At 43.6% G+C, this 17997-nt stretch overlaps 1 protein-coding gene across 1 annotated transcript; it reads right to left on the reverse strand.

The window, feature by feature from the left end:
- Positions 1–2586: 2586 nt before the first annotated feature.
- LOC121924260 (zinc finger protein 397-like) lies at positions 2587–16059 on the reverse strand. Its single transcript, XM_042455559.1, has 4 exons — positions 15654–16059; positions 11409–12389; positions 8628–8754; positions 2587–4237 (listed from the first exon to the last, which is right to left on the reverse strand). Exons 2-4 carry the CDS (start codon positions 12180–12182, stop codon positions 3177–3179), a joined length of 1962 nt encoding a protein of 653 aa, XP_042311493.1. The 5' UTR covers positions 12183–12389; positions 15654–16059; the 3' UTR covers positions 2587–3176.
- Between the last annotated feature and the right edge of the window lie 1938 nt (positions 16060–17997).

Here is a 17997-nt window from a genome sequence, read left to right on the forward strand (position 1 = left end):
GCTGGTAAGTGAAGTGCTCCTAGATGCTTCCAGAAGAGGCAATTCACCTCCTCCTCCTGACACCAAGAATCAGGGTAGGATTTTCTAAGGCCACAAAACACTTATGGAGGCGACATGTAGCTTCAGGGCTACACGTTGCTCTCCTTGTTGTATAGACATCAGGCAAAATGGCAACCCCACAACTCACCAGCCAAATGGACCCTGGTGACTGATACTATTGCAAAATTAAACTCAACAACATGGCCACCATGGGAAGTTCCAATGAAGACTTTGTGCTCATTTCACACTTTCTTTTGGCCTTTCCTCGCTAATCTGAATTTCAACGTTAGACTCAATGTTTGCATTTTTATTTATGTGCTCAACACACCTTGGGTGTTCAAGGCTATTGTTTTTAGAAGTGGGATCTCCTTTTGTCCCAGGAACATAAGCAGCCTCACTTCTCCACTCCAGTGTGGTCAACTTGAGAATAGCCCTGTTTTGGGCAAATTAGCCAACGGCTACACAAGTGTGAATGTCCCAAGCACCTGTGGTTTGCCTGAGTTCTTCTCAATATCATTGGTGCTTAGTTTCACTTTGCAGTCCATCCTCTCTGCATAGACTCTATGGTGCATTTCATAGCCTTCCATTCCAGTCTGCTCTGCAGGATGCTCTTCACAGCTATCAAAGAGTTGGCCATCTTAGGTGCACACAGTTTATTTATTTAAACCTTGAGGTTGAAAGTGCTAAACATCTATGCTGTGGAATTCTGGAGTGGGGAGGTCTTGTAGCCACAAGAATACCAGAACAGCACGAACCAGACATAACTAAAAACATAGCCAACCGCTCTCCCTATGTTGAAGAGTTCCCCATGGTTATATGTTAACGTAAATCAAACTGCTAGCCCAGATTTGTTAGACCCATTGACTCAACAGGCCTTACATAAAAGTTGTTGTTTGTTGTTCTTGTGTACCTTCAAGTTGCTCCCCACCTATGGTGACCTTAAGGCGATTCTATCATGGCCTTTCTTCACAAGATTTATTCACATTGTGTTTGCCCTTGATGTCCTCTGAGGCTGAGAGAGTGGCCCTCTGGTTACCTAGAAGGTTTTCATGACCAGGTAGGGATTCAAAGCCTGGTCTCCCAAAGTCCTAATCCAGAACTCAAATCACTACACCATGCTGGCTCTTCAGCAATTGATTCAATGGATCTGTAGTCTACTTTGGACTAGGAATTGAATTTAGGGCATGAGTTAAAAATTATGTGGCCTTTCAGATGTTGTTGGACTACAATTTGCACTAGTGCTAGCCAGCATAGCAAATGGTTAGGAATACTGGGGGTTGTAGTTCAACTATACCTGGCGGGTGCTGTGGTTGTTACCTCTGACTAAAGACAACACTGATAAATTCTGTAGAATTTCTTAAAGAAAAGGAGCACCATTTCTCTAACCACCACAGTAACAGCAGCCAGTTTATCAACATAATTTGAAGGGGTTCCTCTCTTAATCCAAACAACAACTCATTTTAAACTGGGACAGGGAAGCGCTGGGCCTCATCCTAACATCATCTAAGGGCACTGCAGTCCTATTCTTGTTCTCAAGGGCTGTCCTTCTGGAAATTCTTCCTCTATCTGTGTGTATGTGGATTTTTGATACCACAAAAGTGGTGTTTGTTGGTCACATGTGATCCACAGGCTACTCTTTCACCATCCCTTATATTACAATAGCAGGGCCCCAAAATCTGAAGTGAAGAGCAAAAACATAAACCAAACTACGTAGAATTCTACTATACAAAAACCAAATAAGTGCTTTTGTCAGCCCTACTACTAATACTATGAGTCAATGCACATGCATAAATCAAATGGATGCCATCCTGGCTGTCCCGACCGTATAACCAGGTACACGTTTTACTCATTCACATCTACTGCATAGCTTAAAAATGCAAACACTGAGGTCATTGGTTTCACTTTGCCTACAACTGGCTGTATATCAAGTGCTTATCCAAGAGGGAATCCAGAGGTATTACTTTTCCCATAATAATTTAACTGGGATATACCAGTGCTCACTAAACCTATGGTATGGGAGAACTGTGGGCCTTCCAGATGTTCTTAGGTAACAATTTTCACCATCCCAGTGTGTTGGCTGTGATGTCTGGTGCTAATAGGAGTTAGAATTGAACAACATCTGGAAGAGCATCACTTTTACCCCCAAAATCTAGACAAGGGGTGGGGAATTGTTGGGGACCCACATTAGACTCCCAGGGGATCTAGGAGGACTGAAACCCCCATATCTTCCCTCAAAATTGAACCAAATTTTACCTCCAAATGTCCCCAACATCCGCTAGTGGGTGTAGAGCAGGGGTAGGCAACCTGGGGTCTGCGGGCCGGATGCGGCCTGGCAAGGCCTTGGGACCGGCCCCAGCCCGGTCCTGCCATCAATTGTCGCCGGGGCCTTTGTCATCTCGCGCGCAGGGGCAATTGTCTATAGAAACCTCAGAAACATGCATTTATATTAACATTTTTTTAAAAATCAGCAAATTTTTTTGCGTGTCCTCCACTTTTTTTAAAAAAGTGTCCACCATTTGAAAATTTTATCCTACATTTGTCCCGGTTTATTTATTTATTTAAATATTTTGAAAATTATTTAATTATTTATTTTTTTGCTTCGGCCCCCCAGTTGTCTGAGGGACAGCAACACGGCCCCCGGCTCAAAAAGGTTGCCTACCCCTGGTGTAGAGGATACTTTCACCATGCTTTCCATCCTCTCAGGAGCACCCTTCCCCCCCAACAGAAAGTCACCTAATTGCAAACTTCTGCTTATTTAAAATGGGGGGGGGAGCCTCCCCTAGGTATAAAACAAACCAGGGAAACAAAAAAAAAATGCACAGACATTGCCTACTATACCCATACAGTACTGTATCTGGAAAAATCTGAGAGCAAGAAAAAACTGGGGAGGTGCAGGGGGTGTAAAAAAAAAACAACTCTGGGGGTTGCATGCACTTTCCTTATACCTGGAATGGAGCTACGGAACAATGAAATGGTTACCATTGCCTGCTCTGCTGAGCTCCTGGTTTTGATGTTCATGTCTAATAAGTTTACTGAAGTGCTGTTGCAGCCCAGTAGAAGGGCATTATAAACCACTGGTTTACCACAGACGTTGCAGCCCACACTGAAAGTAAGGCAATGTTGGGCAGATTGAGCTTTTATGAGGTTTCGTCTGGTTCTTCCTCTATTATCAGCACATTGAGAGCGTCTCTGGTGTGGATTTTCTGATGTCTAACAAGGACCGCACGGTGAGAAAAGCTCTTCCCACAGGTTGTACATTGATGTGGCCTCTCTCCCGTGTGGACCTTCTGATGCCTAATGAGGACAGCCCGGTCACAGAAACATTTGCCACATGTGGCGCACTTGAATGGTTTCTCGCCTGTGTGAATCCTCTGGTGAACCATCAGGATTTGTCTTTGGCTGAAGCTTTTCCCACACTCAGAGCAGGTGTACGGTCTCTCCCCAGTATGGACCCGATGGTGCTTGACAAGCTGGGAGGATGTGTTGAATGATTTCTCGCAGTCTGGGCATTTAAAGGGCTTCTCCCCTGTATGGGATCCCTCATGTATCATGAGACTGGAACTCCGGTTGAAGGTCTCTCCGCATTGTGAGCATTTGTACGGCTTCTCCCTTGTGTGGATTTTGTGGTGGTTGAGAAGCTGTGTTTTCCGGCTAAAGCTTTTGTTGCACTCTGAGCAGCTGAACGGTTTCTCTCCGATGTGGATGCGATAGTGTCGGGTGAGATCCGAGCTGACAGTAAAGCTCTTCCCACACTGAGAGCAGGTGTAAGGTCTCTCCCCTGTGTGGGTTCGTTCGTGCGCAACCAAGGTGGATTTCAAGCTGAAGCATTTCCCACAATCTTTGCACATGAACGGCTTCTCCCCAGTGTGGGTCCTCTGGTGTGCAACTAGCACTGTGGTCCGACTGAAGCTTCTCCCACACACATTACATACCCTTTCCCCTCTACTTCTGCGTCTTCTCTTTATGACAACGGTTTGGTTCAGTTCGCCACTTTCTCCTAAATAAGGAAACAATACATTCACATTGGAATCGAGGTAGTTTTTCCTCCCCTTTTCTGACTCCTTGTGACTCTCAGAAGCTTCTCCATCTTCCTGGGGCCATGGGCTTTTTTTCCAGGAGGGTCTGTGGCGCTTCACTGTTTCAGTATCGTCTAGCTGAGGCATATCCTCTTTGCTCTCTGTCATCCATTCATCATCCGCTGGAAAAGACAAAGAAACTCTACACATTATTCCCTATAGAAAGAAAATTATTAAATAAAGAAACAAGTACCCTACATATCAGAGTTTGAAATGTTTCTTTTTAATAGAAACTAGTTACTCGATTCATTACTCCAATCCCTATGAATCTGATCACTTTACTACTGCTATTATAACTCAGAAAGGAAACTCACTGAGTTATTCCTTACTAACAAGTTACCCTTGTGGTTACTACTGTGCTATTACAAAATAGAAGGAAATACTCTCTGTTTCTCCTATGTGGCTAATTCAGATATTGCAACTTGGGGGCTGTACAGATAGGCCAAAATAAAGCTGCTTTGGGTCACTTTTTAGGTATGCTGCTTAAATGATGCATGCGTCCTAAGAGGCCAGAAGTTGCACCAAAGCCACATTCCAATCCTAAGGACTGGAGTGCTGCTTTGGCACAGCTTCTGGACTCTGTGTGTGTCCATTTATACAGCATACCCCCAAAGTGACCTGAAACAGCTTTATTTTGGCCTGTTTTATGGCCTCTTGGATATTTTGAGGAAAATGCATAAGCTGTTACAAACAAGCCTTCTTGGATGTAGCACAGGGTGACCCTTTTACCCACCCCAGTTATCCTTCCTCTTCAGCCTCCCATTGCTCAGAATCAGTCATGAGTAACACACAGGCAAATCTTACACTGAAAAGTAGTGGATTACAGCCTTGGATTAAAAGCAAAATGAAATTTGACTCTGGTTCTTTACTGTAAACATAATTAGGTACCAAGAAAAACAAGCTACTTCCTAGCTCTGCTACACACGGGATGGACAAGCAGAAAAGTCATATGGGGCTAGCTCACTTTTTAGGAGCATGTGGGGGGAGGGGCTCCTTCAGCCTGTGATATGAATTTGATTTTAGGATTAGGGACCATGCACCAACTGCACAGCGGTGGCGCAACGGTGTAGTAATGGTGGCATCCCATGCATCCAGGTGCCACCATTTTGTTGTGTTTTTTATTACTATTTTTATTGGTTTTTTCCTCATGTACAATATACATACAAATTAACGTCTCAATATTATTCCTTTTCTTCTGTACATAGGTCTTCATAACTTCCGTTTTTACATTTACTCCCATCTATCAATTCCTTATTCCATATATCTTAATGCAAAATAAGGTATTATCTACATATGCTAATTACCTTTAAATAGCTTTATATATTTTCTTTTGTTCATCATAAATTATTTAAATACCTTGTCAGAAGTTTCCATTTCTTTTCCCAGTAATCTGTTGATTTTTTATTATTCCAGACCGTTATTTTATCCATCCAGGCACCGCCATTTTGACGTACGCGACACGCAGTGTTCGCACGTTGCTGTGCATCGCCATTGGTGCACTTATTGCGTCTGCCCAGTGCCACAAAGAGAACCTGTTTTTTCCCGAGTTCTTTTTACTCCGGATGGACGCCATGCGGTCTGGTGGCTGTGACGTCCCTCCGGAGAGAAAAAGGCGACCGGCAGGCCACCATTTGGGGTGGTCTGTCCTGCGCCTATAACTGTGGTTGCATCTACACTGCAAAAAATAATGTAGTTTGATACTGCTTTAACTGCCATGACTCAATGCTAAGGAATTCCGGGATTTGTAGTTTTGTGAGATATTTAGCCTTCTCTGTCAGAGAACTCTGGTACGACAGTAAGCTACATATCCCAGAATTCCACAGCACCGAGCCATGGCAGTTAAAGTGTTGTCAAACTGCATTATTTCTGCAGTTCAGATGCAGCCTTAGACTTAAGAAAACATTTCAAATTTTTGGAATGGGAGGAAGATACAAAAGCTAGGAACATGTCCCCAGCCAATGAGGGTGTCTTGGGGAATGAGTTAAGGCCATTTGGAGAAGCCTAGTACTCTAAGTTGCAACTGGCTCCCATTCCAGGCTTCTCCAAGACTTCACTGAATATTGAACACTGACACACATCCCCGTTGAATCATAGAATAACAGAGTTGGAAGAGACCGCAAGGGCCATCCAGTCCAACCCCCTGCCATGCAGGAAATCCAGATCAAAGCATCCCTGACAGATGGCCATCCAGCCTCCATTTGAAGACCTCCAAGGAGGGAGACGCCACTACACTCCTAGGAAGTGTGTTCCACTGTCGAACAGCCCTTACTGTCAGGAAATTCCTCCTAATGTTGAGGTGGAAACTCTTTTCCTGCAGCTTGCATCCATTGCTCCGGGTCCTAGTCTCTGGAGCAGCAGAAAACAAGCTTGCTTCCTCCTCAACATGACATCCCTTCAAATATTTAAACAGGGCTATCATATCACCTCTTAACCTTCTTTTCTCCAGGCTAAACATACCTAGCTCCCTAAGGCGTTCCTCATAGGACATGGTTTCCAGACCTTTCACCATTTTAGTTACTCTCCTTTGGACACGCTCCAGTTTCTCAATGTTCTTTTTGAATTGTGGCGCCCAGAACTGGACACAATATTCCATGTGGGGCCTGACCAGAGCAGAATATAGTGGCACTATTACGTCTCTTGATCTAGACACTATACTTCTATTGATGCAGCCTAAAATCGCATTGGCCTTGTTAGCTGCCGCATCGCACTGTTGCAGCTTTATAGATGGTAAATCATGGAGCTGGTAGTTTATAATTGCTAAAGATCATGATGATTTCCTGCCTTTTTCCCAGCCTGGGACTCAAGGCAGTTTAAAGAGTTAAAAGACATAAACCTAAAAATGCTATATCTAACAAAAACATTGTTATGGACTGATGCAGGTCCGTGAGCCACTGGCTGCCAGTTCACAGACAGTTTCCAGGAAAGAAATAGATGTAGTCAATAGGGCACAATTGGGCTAGACAAAGTAACTGTTACATGGATTTGTAATTGGTTGACTGGCCGAAGCCAAAGAGTGCTCAACAATGGCTCCTTTTCATCCTGGAGAGAAGTGACCAGTGGGGTCCCACAGGGCTCTGTCCTTGGCCCAGTGCTATTCAACATCTTTATCAATGACTTGGAGGACAAAATTGGGGGCATACTCATCAAATTTGCAGATGACACCAAATTAGGGGGAATAACTAATACCCCAGAGGACAGGATCAAGATTCAAAATGACCTGAACATACTAGAAAACTGGGCCATAGCTAACAAAATGAAATTCAACACAGAGAAATGTAAGGTACTGCACTAAGGCGGAAAAACGAAAAGCACAGATATAGGATGGAGGACACCTGGCTGAATGAAACTACGTGTGAAAGGGATCTAGGAGTCCAAGTAGACCACAAGTTGAACATGAATCAACAGTGTAATGCGGCAGCTAACAAGGCCAATGCGATTTTAGGCTGCATCAATAGAAGTATAGTGTCCAGATCAAGGGAAGTCATAGTGCCACTATATTCTGCTCTGGTCAGGCCCCACCTGGAATATTGTGTCCAGTTCTGGGCGCCACAATTCAAAAAGGACATTGAGAAACTGGAGCGTGTCCAAAGGAGGGAGACTAAAATGGTGAAGGGTCTGGAAACCTTGCCCTATGAGGAACGCCTTAGGGAGCTGGGGATGTTTAGCCTGGAGAAAAGAAGGTTAAGAGGTGATATGATAGCTCTGTTTAAATATTTGAAGGGATGTCATATTGAGGAGGGAGCAAGCTTGTTTTCTGCTGCTCCAGAGACTAGGACCCGGAGCAATGGATGACAGCTGCAGGAAAAGAGATTCCACCTCAACATTAGGAGGAACTTCCTGACAGTAAGGGCTGTTTGACAGTGGAACAAACTCACTCGGATTGTAGTGGAGTCTCCCTCCTTGGAGGTCTTCAAGCAGAGGCTGGATGGCCATCTGTCGGGGATGATTTGATTTGGATTTCCTGCATGGCAGGGGGTTGGACTGGATGGCCCCTGTGGTCTCTTCCAACTCTATGATTCTATGATTCTATGATCTATTGAATATTGGGGGTGAGGGTGGGGAATGCTAGTTCCTCCATATCAGATAAGTCTGAGAAACACTAATATAGTACAGAAACAAGTAAAGGAACTTGAAATGTGTAGGTGTGACCCATCTCATATTGCAATAGCTATGAGAGCTTCATAAATCAGTACCTAAAAGGCAATTTTACTTCCCTGGTTTCATTCTCAGCCTTAAACTGCTGAAACGCATCTATATAGCAGAGCTACTAAATACAAATTAACAATTTCTATGTCACTGGATAGCACTTAACATTTGGCTATGACTCTAACATTTGGCTATGCTCACTACACCCAAAAGGCCAGAGTGGCACCCAAAAGGGCCAGGTTTATTCCCAAGACCCGAGACACATTCCCCCACTCCGTTCCTGCATTAGATAGACAAATAAGAAGCATATGAGTAAGTCATCCAAGGAACCCAGGACCATCAAAATGAACATATGTAAAGCCTTACACTGTGAGCTGGTCTCGCTATCGCTCTCTTGTTTGACCTCGGCACAAGGTTGCTTCTCTTTGAGGCCTGGAGGAGACTGTTCAGCCATGCAGAGATTTGAAGCTGCTTTTTGGATCAGGGCCAAGCCCTGAAACAAAACAAGAAGGAAATGTGTTCAGATAACAGAACAATGTGTGAAACTCAGAGAAATTTCAAGGGCCAGAGCACACCTCTTACCTTCCTCTCACCAAGCATCTCCAGCTATTAGAGATGTGGGGTGGAAAATTCTGATGCTATATTTTTCCATGGAAAATTTTCTGCACCATACATAATCTATGTTTTATCCACAGTTCTTTGGGCTGCTACACAAGGATCAAGTTACAGGATATGAAGCTATTTCCTTAGAACAGCAGTTCTCAACCTTCCTAATGCCGCAACCCTTTAATACAGTTCCTCATGTTGTGGTGACTCCCCAACCAAAGGTCCCAGTTCCTAAGACCATCGGAAATATGTGTTTTCCGATGGTCTTAGGCGATCCCTGTGAAAGGGTCTTTCGACCCCCAAAGGGGTCACAACCAGCAGGTTGGGAAACGCTGCCTTAGAAGAATGAAAAGAGTTGACAAACCTCAGAGGAATAGACTAACAAATGAATACATTGCTGAGCTTGTTTCTATTTTGCAACATTTCTTGCTTCTTAATCAGTCATACATATAAATAGTCAATACAAAATGTGATCACTTTCTGTGCCCACAGACATACATCCATTCTCCAGTGAAAGTGTGTTCAGCTAGTTGCAATGAATCAGATGTCTTTCTACTGGGAAGCAGAGCATAGTGAGTGAGTAAAGCTGAAGGTACTGCAGTTATACCCCAATGAAAGAAAGTGGAATTATTCTTATATCATATACAGCTCTCTTTAGGTATATCTCATTAAAAATATTGTTCTTTTAGATGTAGTAATTTCTGTTCAATGTAAGGGAAATATACCCTATTCTTAATATAGTATATTATGTGTAATATAACTGCAATGTTTTTATAAGATTTGATGTTTTAGTTTTGAATGTGTTGGAATATACTATTAAATCTAACATGCTAAAATCAGACAGCATTAAGTATTTAGAACCCTGGGAAATTTTCCCGTTCTGCTCTTTCCAGAAAAGCCACATGACTGCCATGTGCAAACAATGAACACAATCTGATGATGTGTTTTGAAAATAGGTGGATGGTTACTGTTGGGCGAGGGAAGGGGAATGTTTCTTAAGTAGCATGTCCCTGCCCAATGTTCAGTGTTTTCTTTCTATGAATCATCTCCAGAGTGAGACTCTGATCATCTAACAGTTCATGGCTATTTTCAAAGAGATGAGGCATTACTTCTTCAACTTGTTGGGTATTCATCCCCTTTTTAATGAGGGCCCTCCATTGTGATGCCAGGTGGCTGTTCGCACGCATGTCCCACTGTGTCACCTGGTGTGGAAATAGCAATTCACTCATTCCTGAGGTGACAGCATGGTGCACAGCACTGATCACATAACTATTCTGACCTCAGAGTGAATGATTATAGCCATGCCAGGCGGCACAGTGGAACACAGTGGGAGCTTGCCGTTTTTGAAAAGCCACTGGATAAGCGCTGCTGAGGTCCGAGCTGCGTACAGTTGCACTTGCCCAACCAAAGTTGCGTGTGATAACATTCGTGTTTGACTTTTCAATCCCACATCTATCCCAGTAGGATTTCCAGGTGCAATAATCTCCTTAGACTATTTCAATCTAAAAGGAAAAGGAGGAAGAGAAGGTGTCTTGTAGAATCTTTAAGACTGATTCATTTCAGCAGAAGCTCTGTGGATTCTGCCTTTCCTTCTCTTACCTTCTTTCATACAGGTTGTTAATGCTAATGGTTAATGTGCTTCCCTAGGTCTGATTATTTTGAAACCTCTAAACCACAGTGTTCACCAACAAAAAAGCTGGCTAGAAATGAGGGCGTTGGCTCCTACAAGTCTCCCAAAGCAGATATTCTACATTAAAACAAGTGACAAAAAGCTACCCAGAAGCCCTCCTATAAAGTTTTTTCAAAGAAAATTGGAAAGTTTTGGTTTTTTTGGTCCAACATATCCCACGGTAGGCTGCATACACACTCAAGTCCTACTTTATGCCAACTGTGCTCAAAATGTCCTGTGGATTAATACTGTCAACTCCTCCAAAGTGTCAGGTAGAGCTCTTTCCCAAGCCTGATAACTGTGACGTTGAAATGGAAAGGGTAAGGACAGAACCTGGGATGTTTCTATGCTTTGTTTAGGGCAAGGATGAGCAAGCGTGAGGGGTAGGGGCTACATTAGGCCAACAGGAAATGTGGAAGGCTGTACCACTTCCATACTCCCTCTGCAAAAAACAAAAACAAAACTTTTTTTTGCCCTAAATGAACTTCAGGGAGTATGGGGGCATTTTTGCCATGTGTTTGGGCTTCCTGACCATTTTCGGACCAGGAGAGATCTTTAAGTAACAAGAGGTGACTGAAAATAACTTCCTGCTTTGGGGGAAGGTCCTCCTGACTCCTCGTAGAAGATATTTGGAGACATTTAGGGACAATTTTTCTACCCCTGGTGGCCCTGGCAGCCTGCAGGCTGGACATTATCCACTTGCAGGTCTTAATAAATGGATCAGAGTCTTTTCATAAGTTACAGTACCAAAGAGCCAATGGATGATGGGCTCATGCCAACTGGCACAATCTCAAAAGCACATTGCGAACCATTATTAAGTGGGCGGCTTTTCTCCATCCCATGTGGGATTCTCCTGTGAAAAGCATGCTCACCTCTTGTTCCAGTTGTCCAGACTCCTGCTGTCTCAGTAAGAAGTCTTCTGCCAAGGCCACTGCCTGGTCGCATGTCTGAGGGCAACCTCCCTTGACCCAACTCTGGATTTCCAAGGGAAGGATGGCCAGGAACTGTTCCAGGATCACCAGTTCCAAGATCTGCTCCTTGGTATGTCTCTCTGGCTTCAGCCACCGGTGGCAAAGATACCAGAGGCGACTGCAGGCCTCGCGGGGGCCCTCGGCCTCCTGGTACCGAAATTCCCTGAAGAGGGTCCGCTGCACATCCATGGTGACTGAGTCTTCCTTAAGGAGATCTTCCCTTCCTTTCCAGTAGTCCTCCATCTTTGTGCCTTCCATTTTTGTGAAGTCCCCTAGACTTTCTCTACTGGGATCTGACAATCCTCCGGGCTTACAATTAGGTGCCCCTTCAACGGAAGCAAGGAGAACCTTTGCATTTTCCCATGGTGGAGAACCTGATAGCTGTGGTTTCCCCCATCTGGAGTGAGAGGACAGTGTCTCTTTAAGGACCTGGTGAGATTCTAAAGGTTTCAACTCCTTTTTGCCTGATTCATTGATAACTTGTTCCGGGTCTTCCCTTTTCAGAAAGCTCTGGTCTTTCATAGCCTTCAGTTCATGAGTTACTCCTCTTTCCAATGCTACTCCTGATTTGAGTTCCTCTTGGTCTCTTTCCTCCTCTCCAATCTTTATCCCATGTTGCAACAGAGATTTGAATGAGAGCTTCACACCTGGCGTTCTTCCCTTCTTGGCTGCCATTTTGTGCCCTCGGTCAGCTGCAGCTCAGCATGGGATTTCGTGGTAACAACCTATATTTGATAGGAGATATCCCCAAAACGGCACAGCCCCTGACTACCTGCCCATGTGCAGGCTGGCCACCCAAGATCCACAAATCATTTTCAAAGGTTTTGGAGAACAGGAATCTCGAGACAAATGTGCATCTCACACTGCTGTGGAAGTCTTGCCCTAATTTTTTTAAAAGAAAAAGACAAAAGAAGATATTCAAAGACAGGAAAATAAGTCTATATAGACATTTATTTATTTTACTGCATTTTTACCCAGGGCTGTGGAGGTGGTACACTAAACCTTCAACTCTGACTCCAATCTTTTATTTATTTATTTATTTATTTATTTTTACTATCCAACTTAACATTTGTAAATTTATATGTGATTTTATATTGTGTGTAGATGATTTTAATTGATTTGAATTTTACTGAAATATTTAAACATTTTTATCTGTGAGCTGCTTTGGGAGAAAGGCAGCATACAAAATAAACAAACAAATAAATAAATAATAAAAATAAACTGCTCCATAAATGGCAAATCAGTAATAACAATTTTGCTTTAGTAAAATGATACCACAAGGCATTTCATCAGTACTGCATGAATGATCAGTCCACTTAAATTGACAGAAGATAAAATATATTTATTTGATGCAACTTTTTGAATAAGGAAATTTTGTTAAATGTCTCTGTCAGTAAGTCCACAACTCCACATCCCTGATTATATCCCACCTTTCCGTTAAAAAGAGGATAGGAATTACGCAGCCCTCCAGAAGTTATTGAAGTGCAAGTCACAACATCCTTCATAATTGGTTATTTGGCGAGGGCTGGTGGAATTGAGACTGAACAATACCTGGGAAGGGTAATAATTCCCACCCCTGCAGTCGACCAAGCCATGGTACACCAAATTCAGACAAATTTTGTCTGAATTTGGAAGCCAATCAGGACCAGGCCTGGTTACTACTTGGATGGGAAATTACCATGGAATACGCTGAAGGCATCAGATCTGACCATAGAAGCTAAGCAGAGTCTGCTCTGGTTAGTATTTGGGCAGGAGACCACCAATGAATACCAGGTACCATTTCAGTGGAAGGAACTGGTAAAACCACCTCTGAGTATTCTTTGCCTAAGAAAACCCTATGAAATAGATGGGGTCACCATAAGTCAATGAATGACTTGAAGGCACATACACACACAATAGGAAAGAATCCTGTCTGAAACCCCAGAGAGACATTGCTGCCATCAGAATTACTAAAAACAGATTACACACACACAAAAAAACCCCTATTACAGTGGGCCCTTGGTATCCACTGGGGTTTGATTCCATGGTCCCTCATAGACACGAAAATCCGTGGATGCACCAGTCCCATTAAATATGATGGCATAGCAAAATGATGCCTCATAGGAAATGACAAAATCAAGGTTTTTTGTTCAAAATCTATATTTTAAAAAATATTTTCAAGCCTTGAGTTGAAAATATGGTTCAATCTGTGGATAAAGAATCTGTGGATACGGAGATCTAACTGTACTTCCCTTACGTTTAACAGAAATGATACCAAAATCTGTGGTGTCCCTTATATGAAATAACTAAATTCAAGGTTTGTTATTGGGATTGTTTATCTATCTATCTATCTATCTATCTATCGTGGGGGGAGATATTTTCAAGCTGTGGACGGTTGAATCTATGGAGGCAGAATCCGTGGATACAGAAGGCTGGCTGTAGTCTCTAAGATTAAATGTTTATAATCTGTATTCTTCATTTTGGATCGATGGGTGTCTTGGTTGCCCACGAGGAACTTCCCTTGGAGTGTGGTGGAATCTCCCTCCTTGGAGGTCTTTAAGCAAAGGCTGGATGGCCATCTGTTTGGGAATGCTTTGACTGAGAGTTCCTGCATGGCCCTTGTGGTCTCTTCCAACTCTATTATTCTATGATTCTGTGAGACAGCTTCCTAGTTACAATATGGTGCTAAACCTCTACAAAAAAGGCGGATTAAAACCCCCTCCATGCTAGCCTTCCTTAATATGATGCTCTTCAGACATGCTGGGCTCCAATGTTCCCTCTCTGAGGACAATGTTTGGAGCACACCCAGTTACTACAGCTCCCCAACAAGTTATAATTCATCAAATGATATATTCCAAACAAATATACATCTCTTTGTTTTTTCTGTTTTTTACATTATATATTAAGAATAAAGAAATTTTACAGATAGAGCACCTTTTCTTTTCTTGTTATTTCTACTTCCTATTAATACAGTCGCCCTTCCTTTCTCGCAGACTTGAGGTCCGCAGTCTTGATTATTCACGGATGGGCGACCTCCGTTACTTTTTAATGGGGCATGACCCTGTGGCGAGCGCCCTGCACACATTCGCAGGCACAAACCCCATTCAAGCCTATGGGGCTTGAATATCAGCGAGTCTCCATTTTTGCAGGCGGTTCTGGAATGGATCCTCCGCACAAACTTTCCCCAATCTAGACACTATAATTCATAAAATCATAGAATCGTTGAGTTGGAAGAGACCACAAGGGCCATCCAGTTCAACCCCCTGCCATGCAGGAACTCTCAATCAACTTCTATTGATGCAGCTTAGAATCACATTGGCTTTTTTAGCTGCTTCATCACACTGTTGTCTCATGTTCAACTTGTGATCTACTAAGACTCCTAGAGCCCCTTCACATGTACTGTTGTCAAGCCAGGTACCCCCCCCCCATCCTACATCTGTCGTCTTTATAGGATTTTTGCAGATTTGATAATTTCCTAGTTCTCTCTAGGCATTTCTAAGTCCTCCAGTGCAATTCTGCTAGAAGTTGATCATAAAGTTGTGCTGAAGAACCTAATAGTTCTTACAGAAAACACTCCTCTAGCCATTCGTAGGTCCTCCAGCATGATTCTGTGACCAACCTCTGGCAAATGTTGACCATAGAGTTGCTCTGAAGGACCTGGAGTTTCTTAGTGAGGTGTTCTCTTAGGTAAAATGTATACTGTATTTTATTGTTTTTTGTCTTGTAACTTGCCTTGATTCTTTTGGGATAAGGCAGGATATAAATAAATTATTATGATTATTAAAAAGAACAGTGTTTTTATATTTGTGGTTTTTCCACATTCACAGGGGTCCTTCGCTCCTAACCCCAGCCAGTGTGGAAGGACCACTGTACATCTTGACACTTTAGGACATTGGATCCCAAACTTTGGCCCTCCAGATGTTTTGGGCTTTAACCCCCAGCCATCTTGGCCAGCAGTCAGGAATTCTGGGAGCTCAAGCCTCAAACATCTGGAGGACCCACCTTTGGGCACCCCTGGTTTAGGATCTTGTCTAGTTCTTTCATGGTTGCCCTTGAGGGCTAGCTCTCTCCAAACAAAATTGCCAATCCCAGGTTCCCACAGCATTGAGCCAGGACAGTTAAAGCGGTATCAAACTGCAGTGCTGATGCAGCCCCAGCTGGACCTACCTGCAGTGCTTTCTCTCTTGCCTGCAGAATGGGCACACAGTCTGAGCTGCCAAAGGATCAGGGGGACAGCATCTGCTGGTGGATCAACCGATTATAGATTGATGGATCTTGCTGCTTCCTTTCTTCTCTTTTTCTGCCCTGGGGTCCTGAGGCTCACCCTTTTGGGGGCCACGTGGAGCTCAGCCCAGGGAGACAATGCAGAAATTGGCTTAGAGCCCAGCCACCTTGCAAAAAACCCAGGCAGGGGGATGGGCACAGATGGCAGGGTGGCAGAGGGCAGGGTTGGTGGCTGGGGGGCACTAGCTCTCCCAGAGCTGAGCTTCCCCTGCCACCCTCCAAAGAAAGGAAGAGGAAGGGCAGCCAAGAGAAGGACTCCAGAGGCCAGGCAGATGTGCCTCTCCCCTCCTCTTTCTCTCCTCCTCCTCCTCCTCCTCTTCTTCTTCCAAGCCACTCTGGGCATCCCAGCTCTCTTGGGTTAACTCTTCAGAGCCCAGCCCAAAAAGAAAGGAGAAAAAGAAAGATATAGGGGCATGTGTGTGTCTAGGGTTGCCAGGCTGAAAACTGGAGAGGACTTGACTTCTTCAGAGCCTGAAGGAAGAGACATATATTTTAATACTTTTATACTGTTTTTAAATTGTATTGTTTAATACTTGTTCACCACTTTGAGTCCCCCCATTGGGAGAAATGTGGGATAATAATAATAATAATAATAATAATAATAATAATAATGTGTGTCTAGGGTTGCCAGGCTGAAAACTGGAAAGGACTTGGCTGCTTCAGGAACCTCACCCAAAAATAAGAAAAAGGAAGAGAGACACACGTGAAAGGTGACCAGATGTCCTAAGCGCAAAGGAGGGCAAGAAACCACAAAATGTAGGGCATTCAAGGAAAAAATGGAGGACATGACCAAATGAAAGCTAAGAAGATTAGAAATATAAACTCGTGTTTCTTAGTCCTGTTCAAAATGGAGGACATTTTGGAATTGTACCTGGATAGAAGGTTGACATGGAGGACAGGTCCTGAGAAAGAAGGGCTTCTGGTCACCCTGCAGATGTATGCCTAGGGCTGCCAGATTGAAAACTGGACTTTGTTATGTGACTTTAGTCTTTCCCCACCTAGGGCAACCCTAAGGGCACCCTATCATGGGGTTTTCTTGGCAATGGTTGTTCAAAAGAGGTTTCCAATGTCTTCCTCTGGGGCTGAGAGAGTGTGACTTCTTGCCCAAGGTCACCCGGTAGGTTTCCACAGCTGAGCGGAGACAAGAAAATCCCGTCCAATGCTCAAACCACTGGACCATGCTCCTAGAGATTTTTCATAAAGATGAGAGGTTCCACCTCCCATACCTTTAACAGAGGTGTAAAAAGGGGCCTTCCAGCAACTAGGTAACAAGCCACATCTGCAGCAATTTCCATCTTCAGGAAACCAGGAGCTGTCTCCAGTTTTCCCTCTGGCAGCCCTGCTAGGGAGTTTATCACACTGGGGCTCATTTTGACATTAAAGAGAGATTAAAGCACATTTAAAGCATCCTGCAAATGAAGTAGCAATGGCAAGTAATTGTGCAAATGATTCTCACATGCAATTGCGCAAATAAAGTGATATCGGAAATGCATTGTGACTGAAATCCTGAAAGTAAAAAGATGTGTGTTAATGCTTCTTTATGACCACTTTAATAGTGGGTTTTGTGCGAAGTCGTGTGAAATCGTTTTGCATAATTACACAATGTTTCCGTGACATTCACGAGATAAACCCTCAATTTCCTTTGTGTGATAAACTCCGAGGTCCATACCTATTGAGTGATCATTTTTACTTTCTACCTAATATAGGGTTGCCAGAGTGGAAACTGGAGGAGGCTCCTGGATCTAGAGAGATCTTGTAGCACCTTTGAGACAAACTGAAAGACTGAAGTTGGCAGCATGAGCTTTCATAGACTTAAGCCTACTTCCTCAGATACATTTGGGTATTTAATAGCTTTGTTGTTTGTTGTCATCCAGTCAACTTATGGTGGTCCTCTGAATGAGAGGCCTCCAAGCCCCCTTGTTATCAAGAGCCCTGATCAAGTCTTGCAAACTTGGGAAAGCCCTGGCTTCTATGGCTGAACCAACTGGAATAAAGTCTTCCTCTTTTCCTGCTGTTTGCACACTTAGCTAAGCCTTCTTGATTTTTCTTGTCAAAGGTTTGTGAAGAAGAGGCACTTTCAATATGTGCCTCAACCAGCTAACAAGCAATACCTGCTGCAATTCCCTCTTCTACGCAGCACATGCCTAGGGTGACCAAATGGCCACATCCCAAAGGAGGACAAGACACCACAAAATGTAGGGCATTCAAGAAAAATGGAGGACATAAC

The sequence above is a fragment of the Sceloporus undulatus genome, chromosome 2 (genome assembly GCF_019175285.1).
Source record: "Sceloporus undulatus isolate JIND9_A2432 ecotype Alabama chromosome 2, SceUnd_v1.1, whole genome shotgun sequence".
Lineage (NCBI taxonomy): Eukaryota > Metazoa > Chordata > Lepidosauria > Squamata > Phrynosomatidae > Sceloporus > Sceloporus undulatus.